The sequence below is a fragment of the Meles meles genome, chromosome 6 (genome assembly GCF_922984935.1).
Source record: "Meles meles chromosome 6, mMelMel3.1 paternal haplotype, whole genome shotgun sequence".
Taxonomy (NCBI): Eukaryota; Metazoa; Chordata; class Mammalia; order Carnivora; family Mustelidae; genus Meles; species Meles meles.
Genome location: NC_060071.1, coordinates 141,515,348 through 141,537,787, shown reverse-complemented (window position 1 = coordinate 141,537,787; position 22,440 = coordinate 141,515,348). Strand labels below are relative to the sequence as shown.

At 47.2% G+C, this 22,440-nt stretch overlaps 1 protein-coding gene across 4 annotated transcripts; it reads left to right on the top strand.

Annotated features, from left to right (window-relative positions):
• Positions 1–2,730: 2,730 nt before the first annotated feature.
• LOC123943246 (corticosteroid-binding globulin-like) lies at positions 2,731–17,345 on the top strand. 4 transcript variants are annotated; one of them, XM_046007242.1, is made up of 5 exons: positions 2,731–2,814; positions 9,030–9,661; positions 12,180–12,450; positions 15,504–15,651; positions 17,008–17,345. In XM_046007242.1, exons 2-5 carry the CDS (start codon positions 9,049–9,051, stop codon positions 17,191–17,193), a joined length of 1,218 nt encoding a protein of 405 aa, XP_045863198.1. In that variant the 5' UTR covers positions 2,731–2,814; positions 9,030–9,048; the 3' UTR covers positions 17,194–17,345. The 4 variants fall into 4 exon arrangements, with proteins under 4 accessions (XP_045863198.1, XP_045863195.1, XP_045863196.1 ...); XM_046007239.1 differs by having other exon boundaries at positions 15,501–15,651; XM_046007240.1 differs by lacking the exon at positions 2,731–2,814 and adding an exon at positions 3,154–3,451 and having other exon boundaries at positions 15,501–15,651.
• Positions 17,346–22,440: the final 5,095 nt, after the last annotated feature.

The window sequence follows — 22,440 nt, the reverse complement described above, 5'->3', positions numbered from 1 at the left end:
TTTAAGAAAACATGGAGCATTCATAAAAATAAAGCACATAGGGTTACAAAAAATCCTCAGTAAGTTCCACACGTTCAATGTCATATACGGGCATCCTTGTTTTACTGTCCTTCACTTCATCCTGCACCACAGGTACTGTCTTTTTTCAAATTAAACGTTTCTGGCAACCCTGCCTGCATCAAGCAAGTCCGTTGGCTCATTTTTCTGACAGTATTTGCTCATTTCATGTCTCGGGGTCATGTTTTGGTAATTCTCGCTGTATTTCCAACTTGTTCATTATTATTATATTTGTTACGGTCATCTCTGATCAGTGATTACGACCTGCAGAAAGCTCAGATGATGTTGAGCACTTTTTAGCAATAAAGTATTTTTTATTTAAGGTATATACATTTTTTCAGACATGATGCTGTCAGACACTTAGTAGATGACTGTGTAGTGTAAACATGACTTTTATATACACTGGGAAGCCAAAAATTTCATTGGAATTACCTTATTGTGAAATGCACTTTATTGTGGTGGTCTGGAGCCAAAGCAAAGTATCTGTTGGGTGTGCCTTGTAGATAACACTTGTGGACCAAAGTGAAATAAAAGTAAATAACATAGGGGCGCCTGGGTGGCTCAGTGGGTTAAGCCGCTGCCTTCGGCTCAGGTCATGATCTCAGGGTCCTGGGATCGAGTCCCGCATCGGGCTCTCTGCTCAGCAGGGGGCCTGCTTCCCTCTCTCTCTCTCTGCCTGCCTCTCTATCTACTTGTGATCTCTCTGTCAAATAAATAAATAAAATATTTTTTAAAAAAAGTAAATAACATAAGGGGCGCCTGGGTGACTCAATCGTTAAGCATCTGCTTTTGGCTCAGGACTTGATTTTGAGGTCCTGGGATCAAGCCTCGTGTTTGGCTCCCTACTCAGCGGGGAGTCTGTTTCTCCTTCTCCCTCTGCTTCTCCCCCTGCTCATGCGTGCTCTCTCTCTCTCTCAAATAAATAAATAAATAAATAATCTTTTTTTTTTAAAGTAAATAACGAAAGAGTAGCCCAAGGTTCTAAATACACTAAATGACATATTACTGAAGACCCTGAGGTTAAAAATAAAACCATAAAGGGAACTAGAAACACATCAAAACATGACAATGAAAATAGTCAATATCAAAGCTTGGGGGGGCATCACACAGTCAGAAGTTAGATGAAGACTTTTAACTTTAAATACATTTATATGGAGACTCAAAATTTTAAAAAGTAGGAAAGCTAGCTAAGCCTTTAACTCAAGAAAATAGAAAAAGAACAATATTTGAAAAATACAAGGAATTTCAAAGGATGGTAAAAAGTAAAAATAAAAGAAGAAATCAATTTTTAAAAAGGTTTAAAAAAAAGGAAGGATTAAGAAAACTAAAAACTAAAAGCTGATCCTTTGAAAAGATTAATTAACTAGAGAGATTTCCCTAATAAGACTCATCAAGGGGAAAAAGAAAGAGAGGAAATATGTAAATAAAATATAGAAAGAAAAAAATTACGGATATGACGAGATTTAAAAATAATAAATTCCTAGGTATAAATTCCAAAATTGGCTTAATAAATTAAAAAAACTTTTTTAAAAAAGACCAATAAATATTAATAAAACTGAAGTGCCCCCAGAATTCTAGAACCGGCCCTGGGTACGACTTTCCCTTTTTACTCCTAGAAACAGCTCCGCTCATCCCAGGAGGGAAGTAATAATGTTATCAACCAGCAGAGGGCACAGGACCCTGCCTAGGCTTAGCAGACCATATTCTGTGTGCTGTGATCAAGCCAATGATGACTGATCATGCCCTGAGTCCTTACAGGGACTGATACGAACAGGGAGAAAAAGTGAGTCTCTCTCTTTCTGATCACAAATAACCAGTTAGAAACAAATAACTTAGAGCTGCAGTGTCCACCTTTGTCCTCACCATACAGGGTAAACCATGAAAGCTGAATAAAGAAGAGCTCAGAAAGAATTTTTTTAAAAAAGAGACAGATATGATACCCAACTTGGAATCCCTGGATCCAGCCAAGCCTGAAGCCCTCCCCACTCTTCAGAACTCTCATTCATGAGATCCAATTTATATTCCTTTTTTTTTTTTTTTGCTTTAAAGAAATTTGTTATCTGTCCCTTCCAACCAATAGAGAACTAATAAACAAAAATGCAGAGAAAATGGAAGGAGCTAGACTTTTGAGTGGAATGCTCTTGGATTTGAATCTCAAAGGGAGCTTCACTTAAGCTCCATGGGCCTCAGTTTCCGTACCTAAACAAAGGTGAGAATAACAGTCTCTAATTCGTAACGTCTTTGGAAGATTACATAAGACAATCCGTGAGAAGCACTTGGCTGCTTTTCTTCCACGTCTCTCCTGCAGACGGAGGTCCTGTTGAAGGCGGGACCTCATTAGATTCATCCCCTGTCCCAAGCTTAGCACCTGGTTCTTCACAGGTGTCCACACCATTGGGCTAATTAAGGGCACCTCTGGCCTCCGTGCCAGCATTCACCTGGCAATCACAGGCGGTGAGGCAACTCCAGCCTCATTTTGATATTAAAAAGAAAACGTCAGAGAACTGAACGCAGAGGAAAGTTAACTTGCAGCATTGCTGTGTTTGCACAAACGTCCTGGAAAAAACCCATTGGTTAATGTCCGGGGGGAGGGGACCACCGAATGGCGAAGGCCACTGGACCCCCTCTAACCATTAACCAGCAGGGAAGCTGGCAAACAAGATTTAGCCGTGGTGCCCCGCAGGCTTACTGTACACATATTTGCGCCCGGGACAGCCAGGTCCAGCCAGTGGTTGCAGCCTGAGCCCTCGGCCGACTGTGAGTAGCACCTGAACCTTGTCCATCCCTCCCGCTCCTCCCCAGCGGCCAGAATGAAGCCATGCGCATCTTGCTTGTTTAATTTTTGTAATGGACTTTGAGCATTAGGGCAGCCAGCAGTGATCTAAGGCCAGGTGTTTGAGCGGTGTTATGGGGAGGGTTTTGCAGTTGGTGGGTCACCCGTGGGGGCTTGATTTGCCCCCGCCCCTAGCCTTGAAGGGGTTGACACTGAGCCAAGAGCCATTCCCTTATGTCATTCCACGGATGTCCCAGAGCCCAGCCAAGTAACACAAGGGAGTCTGACAGCTGGACTGGACGGGCGCAAGGTAGCGCCCCTGCTGGGGGGTGCAGGCAGGGACAGTGATGCCCACTGACGTAGCAGACTGTGCGCGCCCCAGGGTCGCACACACCTACTTCCTCACTCATCCACCTGGGGTCAGGACACTGCAGATTCAACAGGACTCCTTGCATGACACCAAGGCTTAAATGCAGAAGGCTCGAGATGCTACCTGGCCCATAGGGGCTTTCGTGAAAATAATGAATGCAGTGGGCATTTACTTTGAGCCTCGTTCAAAAATGAGAGACAAGGAGGACATACATGAAATGAAATTCATGAAGACTGTCGACACTCTGCTTGGTAACGTTGCTGGGTACTTTTTAGAGACCTCTTTTCCTCTCATCGCTTTGCTTTCTAGAGAGAAGGGCAGAAGGGCATGGCACCAGCTCCGAAGGCAGGCTGAACCAGTTCCTCTTCCTCCCTGGGCCTCAGATTTCTCATCTCTAAAGTGGGCCCAGGATGACCCGCTGCACGAGGCCACACGAGAAAGCATTCATAAGCACTGTGACTGACGTTCGTGACAATCTCAGGAGGTGGAGAGAGGGTTCATTCTTACTTTGGGGGCTTAACACAGAAAGGGATGAGGCACGAATTCCCAGAGACAACAGGAATAAGAGAGGAAGCGAGAAGAACTGGAAAAGCCCATCCGGCTCTGGGCAGCAGAGGGCACCGGTCCTTTCCCATGAGAGGTGTGGAGGGGACAGGGAGAACAGGGATTTCTCTGCAATGGGACGGGGCCATGACAGAAAAGTACAGAGAACAGGGCTCCTGGAGGAGAGCGGGACCTCGGTGTCCTAGGCCAAAAGGACATAAGCCAGGCAAGGCAGGGAAATGTTGGGACTGCAGAGTGGATCCACAGGGAACAGGACTGGGGCAGGTGTGTCTTTGTCCCCAGCTTCCGGTTCAGAGCCGGGCTCCCCAAACAATGGGGACCTGAAATGACCCACCCTGCCATGACCCTAGCAGAGGGATGAAAGTCTGGTATGTGCTAGAGGAAACTGGGCACACCCAGGAGAGCGGGGCTCAGAATTCAAGGGGCCAAATTTGAGGCGGGGGCAGGGCTGTCACCAGGCACAGTGTCATGAAGTGAGGACCAGCCCCTCCTGGAAAGAATGGGAGCCACAGAAAGCTTTTTAGTGGGAGAATGGCCAATCAGCTTTATAAAGGATGCCTCTGGCTGCAGAGGGGAGAAAGGGTGGGAGGGAGCTGAGCAGGGACAACAGACCAGGTAGGGGTGAAGCGCCCCAGACTTGGTTGGTGGACTGAGACAAGTACAGGGGAAACAAAGATCAGAAGATCAGAATGGCAGGTGAGCAAGGCCAGCGGTGGGTATTATTACTGACTCTGTATTGTACTAAGGAAACAGAGCTCCTAAAACCCTTCTAACTTCCTAAGTGATAAGAGTCCCAGGAGCATCTCTTGCTCTAACATTCGGTCTTTGCCCATGATTCCTGACGCAGAGTTCCTAAATCCCTTGGAATTTCCCAGGTGACCACAGCGATTTCGTTCTAATGAGGTGAATTTTGGTAGGTGCGTGGAGAGCATCAGGATGGGGCTGGTCCCAGGAAGGCCAAGCCATGATTAGAAGCTTGGAATTTTCAGCCTCACCCTCCTTTCTTGGAGAAGGGGAGAGGGGCTGGAGTTAATCATCCATCCTGCCTGCATGATTGAAGCTGCCATCAAAATCCCAAAATACAGGGTTTAGAGAGCTTCTGGGTCAGTGACCCCATACAGATGGGGTACTTTTTAGTACCAGCTTGGTGCTCGGAACCCTTCTGGACCTCACCCTCTAAATCTCTTATTACATCCTTTGTAATAAACCAGTAAACATAAGTGTTTCCCTGAGCTCCGTGAGCCAGTCTAGCAAATAATCGAACCCAAAAATAAAGTCTCAGGAACCCTGATTGATAGCCAGTCAAAAGGACAGGGTGACAATCTGGGACTTGCGATTGGTATCTGAAGTTGGGGGTGGGTAATCTTGTGGGAACTGAGCCTTCACCCGGGGGGTCTGACACTACCTTCAGGTGGACAGTGTCAGAACTGAGTTAAACTGTAGGACTGTAGATCCGTTGTGGAATTGAGTGGCATTCTCTCTCAGCTGGGGGTAAATTGATTGGTGTGTGGGAAACCCACATCTCTGGCGTCAGAGTAAAGTGTGTAGTCATGTGCGAGGAAAGGAGAAATACAGGGAAGGTTTTCCTTATACAACCACCTTTTATTATCCATTCATCCACTGATGGACATTTGGGGTGTTTCCGGTTCTTTGGCTATTATGAACAACGCAATCATGAACACCGGGGTGTACAATTATCTGTTCAAGTTCCTATTTCCAATTCCTCAGAAGAAGAATCTCTGGATCACATAGTGATTCTATAATTTTTTGAGGATCTGTCATACCCTTCGTTTGCACCTAGATGTACCACTTACCTTTCCCACCAGCAAGACACAGAGTTTCCAGCTCCTCCACATCCGGGCCAACACCTGTTTTCTGTTTTGCTGTTCGTGGTTTGACTTGGTTTAGTTTTGGAAACAGCTATGCAAATGGGTATAAATTGTATCTCATTGAGGTTTTGACTTGTGTTTCCCTGATGGCTTTAACGTGAACATCTTTTCATGTGCCTGTTGGCCATCAGTGTATCTTCTTTTGAAGAAATGTCTACTCAACAACTTTGCCCCTTCTTTGCATTGGATTTTTTTAAATTTTTTTAACTTGAGTTTCATGTAATCTGGATATTAATCCTTTATCAGATATGAGATTTTCAAATATTACCTCTCATTTTGTGGGTCGCCTCTCTACTCTATGGATAGTGTCCTTGGGTGATCAAAAGTTTTTAATTTTAGAAAATCCAATGTGTCTAATTTTCCTTTTGTTGTTTATGCCTTTTTTAAAAAGATTTTATTTATTTATTTGACAGACAGAGATTACATGTAGGCGGAGAGTCAGGCAGAGAGAGAGAGGAAGCAGACTCCCTGCTGAGCAGAGAGCCCAAGGTGGAGCTCGATCTCAGGACCCTGAGATCATAACCTGAGCTGAAGGCAGAGGCTTTAACCCACTGAGCCACCCAGGCACCCCTTATTTGTGCCTTTAATGTCATGTTCAAGAAATCGTTCTTTTTTTTATCTTATTGTAAATAACATAATTGTTCATTTCCTTTTCAGTTTGTTCACTGATAGTATGAGAACTGGTATGGGGTGTGTGTGTGTGTGTGTGTGTGTGTGCTGGTTTTGTAGCCTGCTGCTTTGCTGAATTCATTTCTTAGTTCCAGCAGGGTTTTTATGGAATCTTCAAGGTTTTCTACATGTGGCTATGATGTTGATCAGGTTGCCTATGGGCAGAGATCATTTTACTCCTTCCTTTCAAACTTGGATATCTTTTATTTCTTTTTCTTGCCTAATTTCTCTGGTTAGGACTTCCAGTGCTGTCTTAAATAGAAGAGGCAAAAGTAAGCATCCTTCCTTGTTCTGAGAATCTTAGATAAAAAGCTTTCAATCTTTCACCATTACATGAGCTGTGGCTTTTTACAATTTTTTTAAAATATTGAAGTAGTTTCCCTTTAGTCTTAGTTTGTTGAGTGTTTTTATCTGGAAAGGGTGTGTTGAATTATGCCAAATGCTTTTTCTGCATTAAGTGAGATGATCATAGTCTTTTTTTTTTCTTCATTCTGTTATAGCACGTTAGTTGAGTTTTGTATGTAGACCCATCCTTGCATTCTAGAAATAAACCCCACTTGGCCATGCTGTATGTTGCTGAATTCTATTTGCTAGTATTTTGTTGAGGATTTTTGCATCAATGTTCATGAGCATTATTCATCTGTACTTTTCTGTCCTTACCGCATCTTTATCTTGCTTTGGTATCAGGGCAATGAATGAGTTAGGAAATGTTCGATTTTTTTTGAAAGGAGAATTCATGTGATTTCTTTAATGTTTGGTAGCATTCAGTGGTTAAGCCATTTGGTCCATGGCTTTCTTTTTTGGGTTTTCAATTCTGATTCAATTTTCTTACTACATACAGGTCTATTCAGATTTTCCATTTCTTGTGATCCAGTCTTGGTAAGTTTTGCATTTCCAGAATTTTTTTCATTTTATCTAGGCTATCCAGTTGGTTGGCATGTAATTTTTTTGTAATATTTTCTTATAATTCTTTTTTAAATTTATTTATTTTTATTTTAGAGAGAGAAGGGGGACAGAGGGGAGACAGAGAGAATCTCAAGCACACTCCCCACTGAGCATGGAGCCTGATGCAGGGCTCAATCCCAGGGCCCTGAGATCAAAACCTGAACCAAAATCAAGAGTCAGACACTTAACTAACTGAGACACCCAGCCATCTCTCTTATAATTATTTTTATTTCTGTAAGAATTGGCAGTAAAGTCCCATTTTCATTTCTGATTTTAGTAATTTGAGACTTCTCTTTTTTCCTTACTCAGTTTAGCTAAAGGTTTGTCAATTTTGTTCACCTTTTTGAAGACCATATTATATTAATTCTATATCATCATAGTATATTATACTGTATCAAATAGATATATTATATCCTGGTTTCATTGATTTTCTCTAGCTTTTCTATTCTCTATTTTATATATCTGTGCTCTAATCTTTATTGTTTCCTTCCTTCTGCTACCCCACTCTCTTTTGGTAACTATTTATATGTAATATCTTTTTCCATCCTTCCACTTTCATATTGATGTCTTTGGATCTAACATGTGTCTCTTATAGTCAGTGCATAGTTGGATCATTTTTTAAATCCATTCTGCCAATCTCTGTCTTTCGGTTGGGGAATTTTATCCATTTACATTTAGAGTAATTGCTAATAAAGAAGGACTTTTGCCATTTCCTATTTGTTTTCTAAATGCCTTATGGATTTTTTTTTTGTCCCTCACTTCTTGCATTACTATCTTCTTTTATGTTTAATTGCTTTTTTTGTAGTGAAACATTTTAATTACCTTCTCATGTTCTTTTGTGCATACTCTGTTGCTATTTTCTTCCTGGTTCCCATGGAAATTATATTTAACATCCTAAAGTTATAACACTCTCATTTGAATTTACGCCAGCTTCACTTTCATAGCATGCGAAAGCCCCGCACCTATGTAGCTCCATTCCCACATTCTTTCAGTTATTTAAGTCACAAATTACTCTTTATTCATTGTGTATCCAAAAACTTAGACTAATAATTGCTTTTCATAGATTAGTCTTTTAAATTATATCAAAAATAAAAAGTGAAGTTACCAAGCAAGATTATAATAATATGAGTTTTTCTAATTGCTCATATATTTACCTTTACCAGAGATTTTTATTTCTTCCTATAGATTATATTTACTCTCTAGTGTCCTTTCATTTCTGCCAGAAGGACTCCCTTTAGCATCTCTTGCAGGAGAGGCCTAGCGGTAATAAACTCCTTCAGCTTTTACTTATCTGGGAATGTCTAGATTTCTCCCTCATTTTTGAAGGATGGTTTTGCCAGATCCAGGATTCTTGGTTGAGAGTTTTTTCCTTTCAGTTCTTTGAATATATCAATTGGTAGGATATTTCATCCCTCTGGGCTTCCATTTCTGCCTACCTCAAATCATAATAATAATACCTATTTGATTAGTTTGTTAGTGAGGGTTAGTTGAGAAAATATAAGTAAAACACATAGATCAGTGTTGGACGTCTTGATACCTGGTGTCGGGTAGGTACTTGAAAAATCATAGCGGGTATCATTATACTTTCAGGTGAGGAATTTGACTCCCAGAGTCCTGAGCTGTCCCACATCACACAGCCAATGTGGAGAAAGGAACTTGAGGCTTGACTGGGGTGTTTCACAGGGTCTTCTGCCTACCATTTCACCATGCCTCACTGCCTTGGAGATCCTCCATTATCTAATGAGAATTCCTGATTTTGCAGGGCCTGACCATCCTGGACAATGCTGTTTTCTCTGTGCACCTATTTCCTCTGGCTGTCCACCAGTGACCTCTGGACCGTCCAGGCTAAGGACCCAGATACTGATGTGAGCACGAGGAGCCCTCACCGGGACTTGGCTCCAAACAATGTTGACTTTGCCTTTATCCTATATAGGCATCTTGTGGCTTCAGCTCCTGGAAATAATGTCTTCATCTCCCCCGTGAGCATCTCCATGGCCTTAGCTATGCTGTCTCTGGGTTCCTGTGGCCACACACGGGTCCAACTCCTCCAAGGCCTGGGCTTCAACCTCACCAATATATCTGAAGCTGAGATTCACCAGGGCTTTAGGCACCTCCACCACCTCTTCAAGAAGGAGTCAGACACCATGTTGGAAATGATTATGGGTAATGCTTTGTTCCTTGACCACAGCCTGGAGCTTCTGGAGTCATTCTCAGCAGACACCAAGCACTACTATGAGTTGGAGGCTTTGGCTACAGATTTCAAGGATGGGACTGGAGCCAGCAGACAAATCAATGAGTATATCAACAATAAGACACAAGGGAAAATTGTGGACTTGATATCAAAGCTGGATAGTTCAGCCATGCTCATCCTGGTCAACTACATCTTCTTCAAAGGTACCCCCCTACTCACCCCATTGCCAAGAATAGTAAGAGCCATCAAAACACAGGGTGCATTCTTGGACAAGGCCTTTGATCTTACAAAGCACACTTTCAACTGTGAATCTCCATCTTCACCATAATCCTATTAGGAAAGTAGAATATATCATCTTATAAGTGATCAAAATGACACCCAAAAGAATTGAGCAACTTGCCCAAGCTCTTACAGGTTTTTTTGAGGCCAAACATGTAATCATGATCAGACTGGCTGACTCATGATCGAAAAATATTGGCTGAGTGCTGACTATGCATCAGGCACTGGGCCAAGAGCTGGAAACACAGCCTATGACCAGAAAAACATAGCCTCTGCCTCCCAGGAACTCCCCCCTCACGGACCCTATACCACACACTTCCCCAGCACTCACAGCCAGCTCTGACCAAGTCCCATCTTAGCCAAACTTCAACTAGTCCTCACCAATTTGAAGCAGGGTTTTCCAAAGTTCTTGTGCGTAAAAATCACCGTGGCAACTTGGTAAAATTATAGAATCCAGAGACCATGCCAGACCCACTGAAACAAAGCTTCTGCAAGAAAGTCCTAGAATTTGTGTTTTTAACAAGCCCCGCCCCCAATCATTTTTATGAACGCACAATTTGGGGATACATTGTCCTTGAGAAGAAAATCTCCACTCCTTAGTTGATAGCACTGGTTCTCAACCCAGGGTGATCCTCAACCCTCTTCAGGGACACTTGGCCACGTCTAGAGATATTTTGGGTTGTCACAGTTGAGGGTGGGGTGGGGTGGGGTGTGTTCCTGGCATCTAGTAAGTGAGGCCAGGGAGTGCTGCACAACAGGACAACTCCCACAATAATATCTGCTCCATAATGGCCATTGTCCCAAGGCTGAGAAACCCTGGCCTAAAGTCACCTCGTTCTCTGTTCTTTCCAGTCTCATATCTGGAGTGATATCCTCATATCAGGAATCTTCTTTGTTCTCTCCAATTTGCCCCCATAAATTCTTAAGTTTCCCTACCACGAGGCCTCCTGGCTTGAGAATTTTCAAGAAGAAACCCCTTAAAGTAGAGGTTAGACTCCATTCTGTATTTTGTTTTGTGCCCAACTGGATATGTTACATCTGCTTCTAGAAAAGATATACTCAGGAAAAAACAATAGCAAACTTTTAAGGATGAAAAACCTAACGCTGAAAAATACTCACTTTTTTTTTTTTTTTTTTTTTTGCTGTGAGTTGGACAAGTTAGTCACAAAACACCACGACCTTCGGCCCAGACAACCAGACTGTGACATCACACTCAGTCATGGGGGGGAACAGGCACAGCCTCGGGGTCTCCAGCTCCACATCCACAGGCCTTCCATCCTCCCATCTCTCCCTACTGCCTCCCTTAGCAGCTCCTACAGGGAGGGTTGAGGCTGGGTCAGAACAAGAGTTCTGGCCTTGGGGTCCACAGACCCTGCAGGCAGTGGGATGGAGAAGGGTCTGCCTGGAGCTCAGCACTGGCCACCCTCAGGCAGCCTCAGCTGGGAAACAGAGACCTCACAAGAACTCCCAGGGACAGCCAAGACACCTGGGACCCCCAGGGGGACGCAGGGTCCTCAGTCACCTCCAGACCTGGGGAGTTAACCTAGAGCATTGGAGGCCCTGGTGAGGTCCACCCATGTCTTTAAACATCCAGAATTCTGTCACCTGTGAGAAAACTCATAGTTGCTTAGAATAAGCCCAGAAGGGCCAAAGAGGCTCCGCAAATGGGCCTCATAATCAGGCAGGCTTTGACTCTAAGGAGCAACCTGCCTTCCATGAAAGATGGCCAGTAATGAAAGCCTGGTCTGTGAAGGTAGTGAGTTCCCCATCACCAGGCAGACAAAGAGGCTGTGTGATGCCATTGTGGAGCATGGGGGAAGGATTCAAGTCCAACTGTGGGTTGGAGCGTGGGGGCTTGAAGGCATCGTCTCATCCTGACTTTGCCTTGGGGCCACACCGAAGGTCAGGAGCCTCCCTCAAGGCAGTGGACACAATCTGCTGGGCAGTCAGGCTGCCTGCTGGGCTTCTGTGGCCAGACATCAAGGTGGGGACATGGAATGGGTGGTCTGTTTCTCCAAACCTCTCCCACCCCGACCTTGAATTTGCAGCCCAAGTTCCACCTGGCACCATTTCCAGAACCCTCCTGTCCAGGATCCACCCTAGGCTCGGAGTTGGGGGGGGAGGGGGGGAGGGCGGGCAGCCAGGCAAAGTCTGGCTTACTGAATTCTACCCCCAAATCCAAGGGTATTCTCTTTGTCTCCCTCTTTCCATTTTTTAGAGGCTCAGAAACAGAGTTAATAATCCTCAATCCAGTTCAAGAAGTGGAGGACGGAACAGGCTTTAAATTTCTGGGCATTTCACAACTTACCAGAAAATTCTAGTCACTCTGGTGGGGACCTTCCCGGGGCGCCGTCATGACACCTGCTTAGTGTTCTGCGGCCACCCAAACTGTGTTTTCCTCCAGCTCTCACAGGCCTGTCTCCTTTCTCCCTTCCTTCCCAGGCACATGGGAACAGCCCTTCCACCCGGAGAGCACCAGGGAGGAAAACTTCTACGTGAACGAGACCACCGTGGTGAGAGTGCCCATGATGGTCCAGTTGGGTCCCATCAAGTACTTCAAAGACTCAGTGCTCCCCTGTCAGCTGGTCCAACTGGAGTACACGGGCAATGAGACCGTCTTCTTTGTCCTCCCAGAAGAGGGGAAGATGGACACGGTCATCACCGCGCTGAGCAGGGGCACCATTCAGAGGTGGTCTGAGTCCCTGACCACGGGGTAAGCCCTTATCCTTCTCCCCCAGACTTACCCTGTAGGGCTCATTGTTTTCTTCTGCTGGGTCCCCAAAGGCCTGAGGCTCTCTGGCCGAGAGGTCAGTCATGTTTATCTGTCTGTCCACTGACACTGAGATACTCTGGGGCATCCCACAAAGCGAGCTCCCCCTTCCCTGGGAGGCTAAGACCTTCTCTGTTATCATATTGTTTTTGCATCATTGGCTTAACCAGAATTTACCAACCCCCCAGCCGCTCGCTAACCCATTTTTTATATTATCTTGCTTCTCTAAAATCAAGCAGGTCAAGACTCCTGGCAGGCCCCATGAAAAGAATAACAAAATGGCAGTTATCTCCATGACGGAAGGAGCACAAAATCTATGAATGGTTCTTAAGTCACTCAGAAATGTAACTCTTCTTCAAGCAGTCAGTCTGTCAGAGAAAGGAAACACTAAGTACGTAATAAGTGAGCAAGGGAAAGACAGTGAGGGGTGTACATGCTAACGGGCTGGTGGTGGGGAGGAGAGCCAGCCCATGAAAGCCCAAACTCAGGCCCACACCAGGGGCGGGCTCCGAGCGCATGCGCAGGGAGGACCCGCTGAGCACGCGAGCGAGGCATGCTTGATGAACAAATGAGCGACAGAACTCATTGTCCCCAGACATCCCTGAGCCAGACAGTAATCAAAATTATGGTCAAGCATGTGCGCAGCCTCAGCCTGCACCATGGAGCAGGGAGCAGAAGTTCGTGACCATGATCCTCACTCTCAGGGTGGGACCTGGTGGTGGGCGGGGTGGTGCAGAGTCAAAGGGCAGAGGGGAGGCAGGAGGGAAAGTGGGCACTTGGATCTGGAGTGATTCAGGAAGGTTTCCTGAGCAGGTGCCCGCCGGCCCTCTCTTCCTTCCTTCCTTCCTCCACAAATGGAACCGCCTGCTGTATACTATGTGCTAGGCTAACCAGAGAGGATAGAAGGTGAATAGGACTTCAAAGACATGCACTCTAGAGCAGAGAAAAGGCTTCTGGTAGAATCCATAGTGCACAATGACATCAGTTTTTTCATAGCAGGAGAGGAAAGGAGATAAGCGTGAAGCTGGGGGAAGGTCAAATGCCTGGCTGCCCCAGGGGACCAGGGAAGGAGCTGCAGAACAATCACTTTCCATTCAGACTGTGTGTTAAGCCTGCCTGAGTGGGAGTGGAAGGCATTCCAAGAGCGTGCATGGAGGAGGGATGGGCACAAGCCAAATCCAGGGGGCCATGCCCAGGGCACCAGCAGAGTCAGACAGCAGCTGCAAAGAAGGAGACAAATTCTACTCAAATGAAATATGTAAATCAAGAGCTTTGAAGGCAGAAAATCTGGAAAGAAGCCCTCTACTTTAATATATACGTAGGTTTTTGTGTTTTATGGTTTTGGTTATTTTTATTTTGAGTTGTAGCCTCGGAGCACTGCTCAATCCTGGACCTTCCGGAAAGGTTAGTCCAGTTCCTTGAGTAGACGTGGAAGTGCCTGGGAGTTTGACCTCCTGTGGGGAAGAGCTGCGGAGGCGGCTCCGTGTTTCCAAGAAATCCCTTATAGCCACATGGGGGGACCCAGAAGTGTTCTCAGAGTCCTGGACCCATCGCACCTGACCTTGAGCATGGGGTTGGGGATGAGGCGGTGAGGCATGCATGTGAGCCTCTGTTTAGGTGACCTGAGGGGTCCCGTGGCTGGCTTCTCACCACTTCACTTGCCCCCGCGCCTTCCAAGGGAGCCCGTGGTTCAGGAACCCTGTCGCCAGCTGGTGATTACACACCCGGGATCATGCCAGTTCTGGCTCCTAGTCTGCGGAAAATGAGAAGGACGATCTTTCTTTTTACACCAAAAATAATCTCTTCGCCAGAACACTTTAGCTTAAACATATCAATAACACATGCCATTTTCTTCTAGATTTTTTAAAAATAAACCTCCAAGGCAGACTCTTGATTTAGGCAACATATGTGATTGGGCACGAATTCTCTACTCCATCCCAGTGATGCCCCCTCAGCCCTAGAAGGCAGACACTACGGTTCCTCGCCTCTACACTTGTGTTACTCAGCCCTTCTCCCACGTCACCCCTCCTGGGATCACCTACCCCCCTCACTGGAGTGCTGCCCCTCAGGGTCGGGCTGCTGCCCACCTCCTGTGGAAGCCTCCCTGCCCCACACAGAGCTTGTGGGTACCCTTTCTTCCTTCCTCCTCCTTCCCTCCCTCCCTCCTTCCTCCCCCCTCCTCTCTCTCCTCTTCTCCCTCCTTCCTTCTTCCCTCTCCCTACTCCTTTCTTCTCGCTCTCTCCTTTCTCCCTCCCTCCTTCTCCCCCCTCCCTTCTTCCCTCTCTCTCCTCCCATGAGGCAAGGACGCTTTGAAGCAACCAGTCGCGGCCTCTCCACAATTCTGCTGCTTCTCAGTGGCGTTGACTTTGAGCTCCTCTTGAGTTCAGTTCTCTCCATGACGTTGGCCCCACCCTCCTATGGTTGCGGGCGCATGCGTGCATTAGACATTCTACAGAAGCTAAAGGACATCCACCAGGGGTGTGGTATAAGCCAGTCTCCCTGACTGCCAGTTGCCCTGCCCTGCCCAGCGCCCTTGTTGTCCGGCGCTGCCTTGCTGTGTCCGTGAGGACAAGCACAGAGAGGAACAGGACTTGGCTAAAGCCACACAGCGCTCGTGGCAGGGCTGGGGCCAGGATGCTGCTCCCAGCTGGGGGCCCCCTCCAACTCCTCTGCTTCTGCCCAGAGATGCTTGGGGGACCACAGGCACTTGCTCAGGGACCCTCGTCTTCAGTGTCCAGCGGCATAGCTATACCACAGGTGGAATCAGCTCAGAGAAGGAGGTGAGAAGAAAAGATTGAGCTGTTCAGAGGCCCCAAGAGGAACCTGTGTGATGGAGGGAGAGGCAAATCCTCCGTCTTGATCTGTCCCTTCCCCTTTTCGGCAAGGATCAGGTCTGGCTGGGAGAAAGGGTCTGGAGAGACCGCAGGGGAAACAGAAGTCAGCTGGCCCGGCCCAGCCCCAGGAAAGTCTAACCCCATCTGCTTACCCCCAAGCAGCCAGGTAAACCTGTCCATCCCAAAGGTGACCATCTCCGGAGCCTACAACCTCAGGACCATCCTGGGGGCCATGGGCATCGCAGACTTCCTCAGCAAGGAGGCGGATTTCTCCGGCATCGCCCGAGAGTCCCAGCTGACATTGTCAGAGGCAAGTGTCCCTAGAGTCCATCTTTTTTTCCCCACAAATTCACGGTGCAAATAGTAATATGGAACACGGGGCCCCTTCATGAAGAGGTCTCTAAGCCCCAGGTCGTCTTCTCCACACCCCTGCTCTTACAACAGGGTAAATGGAGGCTCAGCGGGAAAATGAGACATCCCCAAGGTGACACGGGAACTGGTGACAAGGGTCCCTCCCCACCACCAAAAAGGAACCCGGGAAATGGAGAATGTCTGGATGAGATCCCATCAGACAGTCTACCCATCACATTCTTTCCCTTCGTTCTTCAGCTTTATGCCCTGTGGGTCCCTCCGTCATTCAGGAGACATTTACTGGACGCCCACTCCGTGCCCCGAACTGCTGGGCACCGGGTATGCCTCCATTACTGAGACACGGTCCAGCCCTCACAGGATCTCACGGTCGTGTGGGTGGCCAAACAAGAGAGGGGACAGGAGACAGCCGAGCAGGCAGCCGCCTCTACCTCCAGCACTCAGACTTGGACCATTGTGGCACCCGGCACAGAGTCTGCGCTCCGTGAAATGCCTGGTGTGCGAAAGATTGAGTCAAGCAGCCCCCTGTAAGGGGAGCCCCTCCTTATAAAGCAGGAGCCTCTGGCTTGGGAAAGGTAGTTCACTCACCAGGGCCACGGAGCTGGTGAATGCCAACCTGGGTCCACTTGGCTGAAAACCTCATTTCCTAAGACTCACCCGCTCGTCATTTCCTAAGACTCACCCGCTCGGCTTCTTCCTGCACCTGTTGTCAGAGCTTCTAGAGCCTCGGGTTCCTCCCTGTCCGGTCAGGGAGAGCCCCTGCCCCAGGAGGATGTTAATAATGAGCCAGTTCTGAATTGTTGAGGGGTTTGATACAAGTTATATGAGTGTTTTGCTGATTTCAGAATTCCTCCTCATTCTGAGCACAGCAAGAGACCGGTCAACAGCCCCTTTCCATCCTGAGTAGGCAGAAGCATTTCGCAGAGACGGGCCCCTAGGGTTTGGCTAGCAAGGTGCAAAGGAAGCGAGGTCAGCCTCGCCCAGGACCCAGTAAGGAGCGCCTGAGAGGACACTGAAGTCCAGTGAGTCCCATGAGCCCCCCGATCTCCCTGTGGTGGGCCCCATCTGCCCACTTTCTAGGGAAGAAGTCTTGGTGTGAGCTGAGTTCTGGAGGTGGACACACCTTGGCCCTCATCCGGGGCTGCCACGGAGACGAGGAGCCAGCAAGTGACCCTGTCTGAGCCTCAGCTTTGCCCCCCTGTCAAACCAAGGGTGGGAGGGATGTTAGGAATGAGGCGTGGCAAGCTCCCGACCCGCAGCAGGTGCTCAAAGCCCACCTTCGCCCCGTCTCCAACAGGTGGTTCATAAGGCTGTGCTGCAACTTGATGAAAAGGGCTTGGAAGCCGCCGACTCCCCCAGGGTCATGCAACGCATGGCGCCCGAGCCTCTCACCTTCCGCTTCAACCGTCCGTTCATTGTCATGATCTTCAATCACTTCACGTGGAGCAGCCTCTTCCTGGGCAAGGTTGTGAATCCGACCTAAGGGCACCCCCCACCCACCCCCCCCCCCCAGGAGCCAGAGACCCGGCTGACCCTGCGTACCAGGGAGCCCACAGAAACGCCCTGGGGGGTGGGAGGGTCCCCCTTGTCTTCTCCAGGTTCTTCTGTCCAAATAAATCACCATCACTGTCAAGACCAGCCGGTGTGGTTGAAGGGATGAAATGGGACAGGTGACGCTCTCAGAATGGTAGCGTGCCGCCTTGAGCCCTTGACCACCACGCTGTGGTTACAGGGCATGCGGAAGCCGGGGGAAGGGTGTATGGAAACACTATTGGTTTTGTAAATTTTTGTTAGTTTGAAATTATTTCTAGAAAAGGAGGAATCATGCAAGCCCAAACACGACAGAATGACATATTTGACGTGCCAGGGGGAAATGTGGTGACAGCTTCAAAAAAGAAAAAGGAAGAAACAAAACAATCCTTCAAAAATGAAGGCAAAATGAAGACTCTTCTCCAGACAAACAAAAGCTGAGAAGTTCGTCACCTTCCCTAAAGACAATTTTTAAGGCTGGAACGAGATGATTCTAAGGGGAAATTTGGACCTACGCAAAAGAATGAAGAGTCCCGGAAAGGGTATATATGTGAACAAAGAGAAGACGTTGTTTTTAAAAAAATCTTAAAAATACAATTAACTGTCTAAAGCAAAACTACTGATGGGTTTGTTGCTTCAAGCTCAAGGGCTTCCTTCATCCCTGCTCTGCAAAAACTCGGTCTGGACAGGAGGTTAAGCTTTGTCAGTAGAGGGCGCTAGAGAAACATTGCCAGAGGAAGAGGCTTACCCTCCTCGTTTGGGGCAAAAAGCATTAATTGAGATAAAGAATTGGATGGATAGATGGATGGATGGATGGATGGATGGATAGATAGATAGATAGATAGATAAATAGATAGATGATAGGTAGATAGATAGATCATTGTATATGGAAGGTATAAATAGACCCGAATCCTAAAACCATCATCTTGCTTAATAAGAAAACACTAAATGCATTCCCACTAAGGTCAAGACTAAGACAGGGCCGCATTATATTCCGCACCATTTCACATTGTCCTGGGAGTATTAGGCCATGGAGTTAAACAAGAGAAAACAGAGGGGATGGAACAGGAAAAAAATGAAATATAACACTCCTTGCAGACGGTTTATAATCCACCTGCAAAACCCTAGCAAATTAGTGATAAAACAAACTCATGTGACAAAAGAATTCAGCAAGCCTGAATATGTACAAACATATTTACATATATGAGCCTTCATATATACAAATCATGACCAGTTAAATAATAGAGGAGAAAACCCAGTAGCAACCCCCTGCCCCCCAAAAATACAACACTTAGAAATAAACAAGAAATATGCAAAATCTACATTGAGAACATTATGACAGGACTCCTTAAAGATGCAAAATTAGACTTGAACAAATGGAAAGATACACCTTCTTACCTAAGATGTCTCAGCATCACTGGGCTGTCTTCTCTGGGTTCATTTAACAATTTGATGGTATTGCAATAAAAATACTAGCAAAGATGTTTTTCCTCTGGAGACAGACAAGATGATGCTGAAGTCCATGTAGAAAGATAAAGATAAAGAGCCAGGAAAACACTGACAAGGAAAAGATGGGTGGGGGTGGGGAGGAGAGGGGACCAGCCTGAGTAGATATTAAAGCAAACCACACAGATCCTCTAATTAATTCTGTGTCAGTGGAACATAAATCCACAGGAGGTCCAGTGACACAGGTTCAGGAGACTGGAAATAGACACCAGTACAATGGAAAGTTAATATTCAAAAAAGAAAGACTTTTAAATAAATGGTATTGGGACAACTCGATAGTCATTGGGGAGGGGGAGATACAAGAAGACCCGTTCTTCATACCACACATAAGAATAAACTAAGAATCAGAGATTTATGTGAGAGAGAAAAAAAAAAAGAAGCTACAGGAGTACAAGCAGAGGGGCGCCTGGGTGACTCAGTCATTAAGCCTCTGCCTTTGGCTCCAGTCATGATCCCAGGGTCCTGGGATCAAGCCCTGCATTAGGCTCCCTGCTCTGCGGGAAGCCTGCTTCTCCCTCTCCCACTCTCCCTGCTTGTGTTCCCTCTCTCACTATCTCTCTCTGTCAAATAAATAAATTTTTTTTAAAAGAGGAGTACAAGAAGAAAGCACCAGTTAATTCCTCTACAATGTAGGCGTAGAAGGTTTTCTGCCCATGACTCATAGTCCAGATGAAATTAAAGATTGGCTAGTTTGACTGCATAAGAAGTTTTTTTTTTAATTGTCTGCTCAAAAACTCATAGGCAAAGTCAACAGAAATGAAAACTGGAGAGAATGTATTTGCAAGGTCCGTCACTAACAAAGAGCAGCTCTTTCTCATCTGTGCTGCTGGAATAGATGAAAACACACTCAACTTCATTTCTAATTTTAAAAAAGGCAAATTAAAACCTCGCGGCAATGCCATTCCCTGCCTGTGGGATTGGCCAAGCGGTGAGAGCTTCCCAGCGCACCGTGCTGATGGCGGGGAGACCACGGGGCACGCAGCGCCCTCCGTTCTGTAGGACACTGGCAGTATATAACGTACTTGCTTCCTACAACCGATGCACACACGGGGAGGCTTCAGAACAGAAATAAATGCTTTTCACAGTTTCGGAGGGCCGGAGTGGGAGCGTAAGGTGTCAGCAGGGTTTTTTCCACAGGAGGCTGTCATACAGTCCATCCTGGGCCTGTCTCCTAGCTCGGGGTTGGTCCCTGGTGGTCCCTGGCATCCCAGAGCTTCCAAACACGTGTCCTAGTCCCCACCTGTCTTCACAGGTCTTCCTGCCTCAGACCTTTGTCTTGTAAGGATAGTTTGTCACTGCCGTTAGGCCCTTGATCCAGAAGGATCTTGAGACCTTTACCTTGGGGCGTCTGGGTGGCTCAGTGGGTTGGGGCCTCTGCCTTCGGCTCGGGTCAGGATACCGTGGTCCTGGGATCAGGCCCCGCATCGGGCTCTCTGCTCGATGGGAACCTGCTTTCCCCTGTCTCTCTCTGCCTACTTGTCATCTCTGTCTGTCAAATAAATAAAATATTTAAAAAAAAAAAAAAAAGACTCTGGCCTTATTTCCATCTGCAAAGATGCTCTTGCGAAATAAGGTCACAATCCATACTCACCTAGAGTTAGGACGTGGACAGAGCTTTTCAGGGACCATGATTCAACCCAACACATGTAACAAAAATACAGATATATTGACTTTGGGTCCAGAAATACTAGGAATTTAATCTAAAGACAAGCCTCTTCAAAATGTCAACATAATGACAGGTACAAGAAGAGCTGAAGAACATCCCAGACCCAAGGAGACCAAGGCGATGTGCCACCAAATGCAACAGACAGCCCGGGGCGGGTTCCTAAAGTGCAAACAGAAACACCATGAAGAAAAAAAAAGAAGAAGAAGAAAGAAAGAAAGAAAGAAAGAAAGAAAGAAAGAAAGAAAGAAAGAAAGAAAGAAAGAAAGAAGAAAGAAAGAAAGAAAGACAGACCACGAAGGCAACATTAGAGCAGGATCTTAATAGCTTCAAGCATTGTAACAATATTACATTTTTTGGATTTGATCATTTGTTACCATTTATGTAAGAGAATGTTCTTATTCTCCCGGATACCTAATCATTTCAAATGCTTCAGAATAAGACAAGGGGGGGGGGGTTGCCTGCACACACAGAGAGAAGAGAATTGTCAAACACATGGAAAAGGTTTAAAAATTAGTGCCTCTGGGTAAGGGGTTATAGAAGTTCTTTGTAGCCATTCTTGCAATTTTACTTCAAGTCTGAAATCATTTAAAGGTTTTAAGGGGCACTTGGGTGTCTCAGTCAGTTAAGTTCTGCCTTCAGCTCGGGGTCCCGGGATCGAGCCCCACACCGGGCTCACGGGGAGTCGGCTTCTCTCTCTCCCTCTGCCCTTCTCCTCTGAGCATGCTCTCATTCTCAAATAAATACATAAAATCTTTTTTTTAAAAAAAGGTTTTAACTTAAAACCGGAAATTAATAAGTAATGACCAGCAGCATAAAAGGAAAAGAGGGAAAGGCTATAACCCAGACAGATTACAGTTAAGAACAGGTGTGTGCACGCAGACAAGCTGTGTGTGTGTGTGTGCACGTGTGTGTGTGTGTGTGCGGGTGCGGGAGGGGTGGAGAGGGGCCAGACGCGTGGTGAGCACCTAGAAGTGTACCACTTTCAGGCAGTCGCGCTCCCGACTGACCTAAAGGCTCTTTCCTCCTCCAGCCCAGGGTCCAGCCTACGCCCCTGTGTCTTGGGTGCTGAAGGCTGGACCGGAAACCAGTTGGTGGGATGGGGACCCTCCTGCCACCCTGGGAAGGCAGCCTGTGAAGTTGTGAGTCTGCATCTCAGCTGGATGAGCTCCCTCAAGATTTGTGGTAACCAGGCGAGCATCCCTCCCATCACCGCTCCCAGACCCTTGCACATAGCCCCTGGACCCCTGCTCAGGCTGTCTCTCCATGCCCCTGTCTCAGGCAGGGCCGGGAGTCCTGCTAACAGCAGCCCCCATTGGTCATGCCAGGCCCTTGGCTGAGTGCCTGGCACAGACTTTCCGTTACTCTCAGGGCTGAGCAGCGTGGGCTCCCAGCGTCTGCCTGCTTTCCTGGCCCAAGACAGAGGGGCCCGGGGCACAGCCGTGGGGATCTGTTCTCCTAGGCACCGGGTGGAGGAGGAAGCCGAGGTTGGGAAGCCTTGTCTTCTCTATGTCATGCCACCCACCACCCAAGCTCGGCTCTTGATTCCATGCACGCAGAGAAAACTCACGGTGGTCTCTCCCATTTCCTCCTCTGTAAAGTGCACTTCTGGGGGCCGCATTACCTCTGACGTTCCCTCTGGCCCCAGTGTCCCACAACGACAGTCACTAGCGCGTCCGGCCACACCCCAGGCTTGTGACCCGCACTACCCCATGCACTACAGGTAGGCAGCAGTCATAGCTCAGCCACGGGAGCCCATTTTATAGATGGGAAAACCGAGGTAGAGTGAGGTTGGGGAAGTAATTCAGGGTGCACAGCTGGGAAGGAGTCCGAGGGACAGTGGTCACACTGATGTGGCCGGCTGGGGGCAGCGCAGGACTCATGTCCTTGCCAAAGGCACAGAGCTTCTGAGCCACACTTCCTAGGGGCCAGCTCCTTGCTGGTTCTGGGTGCTGCTGGAACAGTCATAGAGCAGAGGCTCCATTCTGGCCCTTCCATGGCGGTGGGGTAGGGGGTGGGGGAGAAGAGAGG

What these genes read in the sequence shown, in the direction of transcription:
- LOC123943246 (XM_046007239.1), top strand. Translation starts at nt 9,049, where the DNA reads ATGCTGTTTTCTCTGTGCACCTATTTCCTCTGGCTGTCCACCAGTGAC. An exon ending in CAACTACATCTTCTTCAAAG is followed by an intron (nt 9,662 to 12,179) that starts GTACCCCCCTAC and finishes CTTCCTTCCCAG; the next exon opens with GCACATGGGAACAGCCCTTC. An exon ending in CCCAGCTGACATTGTCAGAG is followed by an intron (nt 15,652 to 17,007) that starts GCAAGTGTCCCT and finishes CGTCTCCAACAG; the next exon opens with GTGGTTCATAAGGCTGTGCT.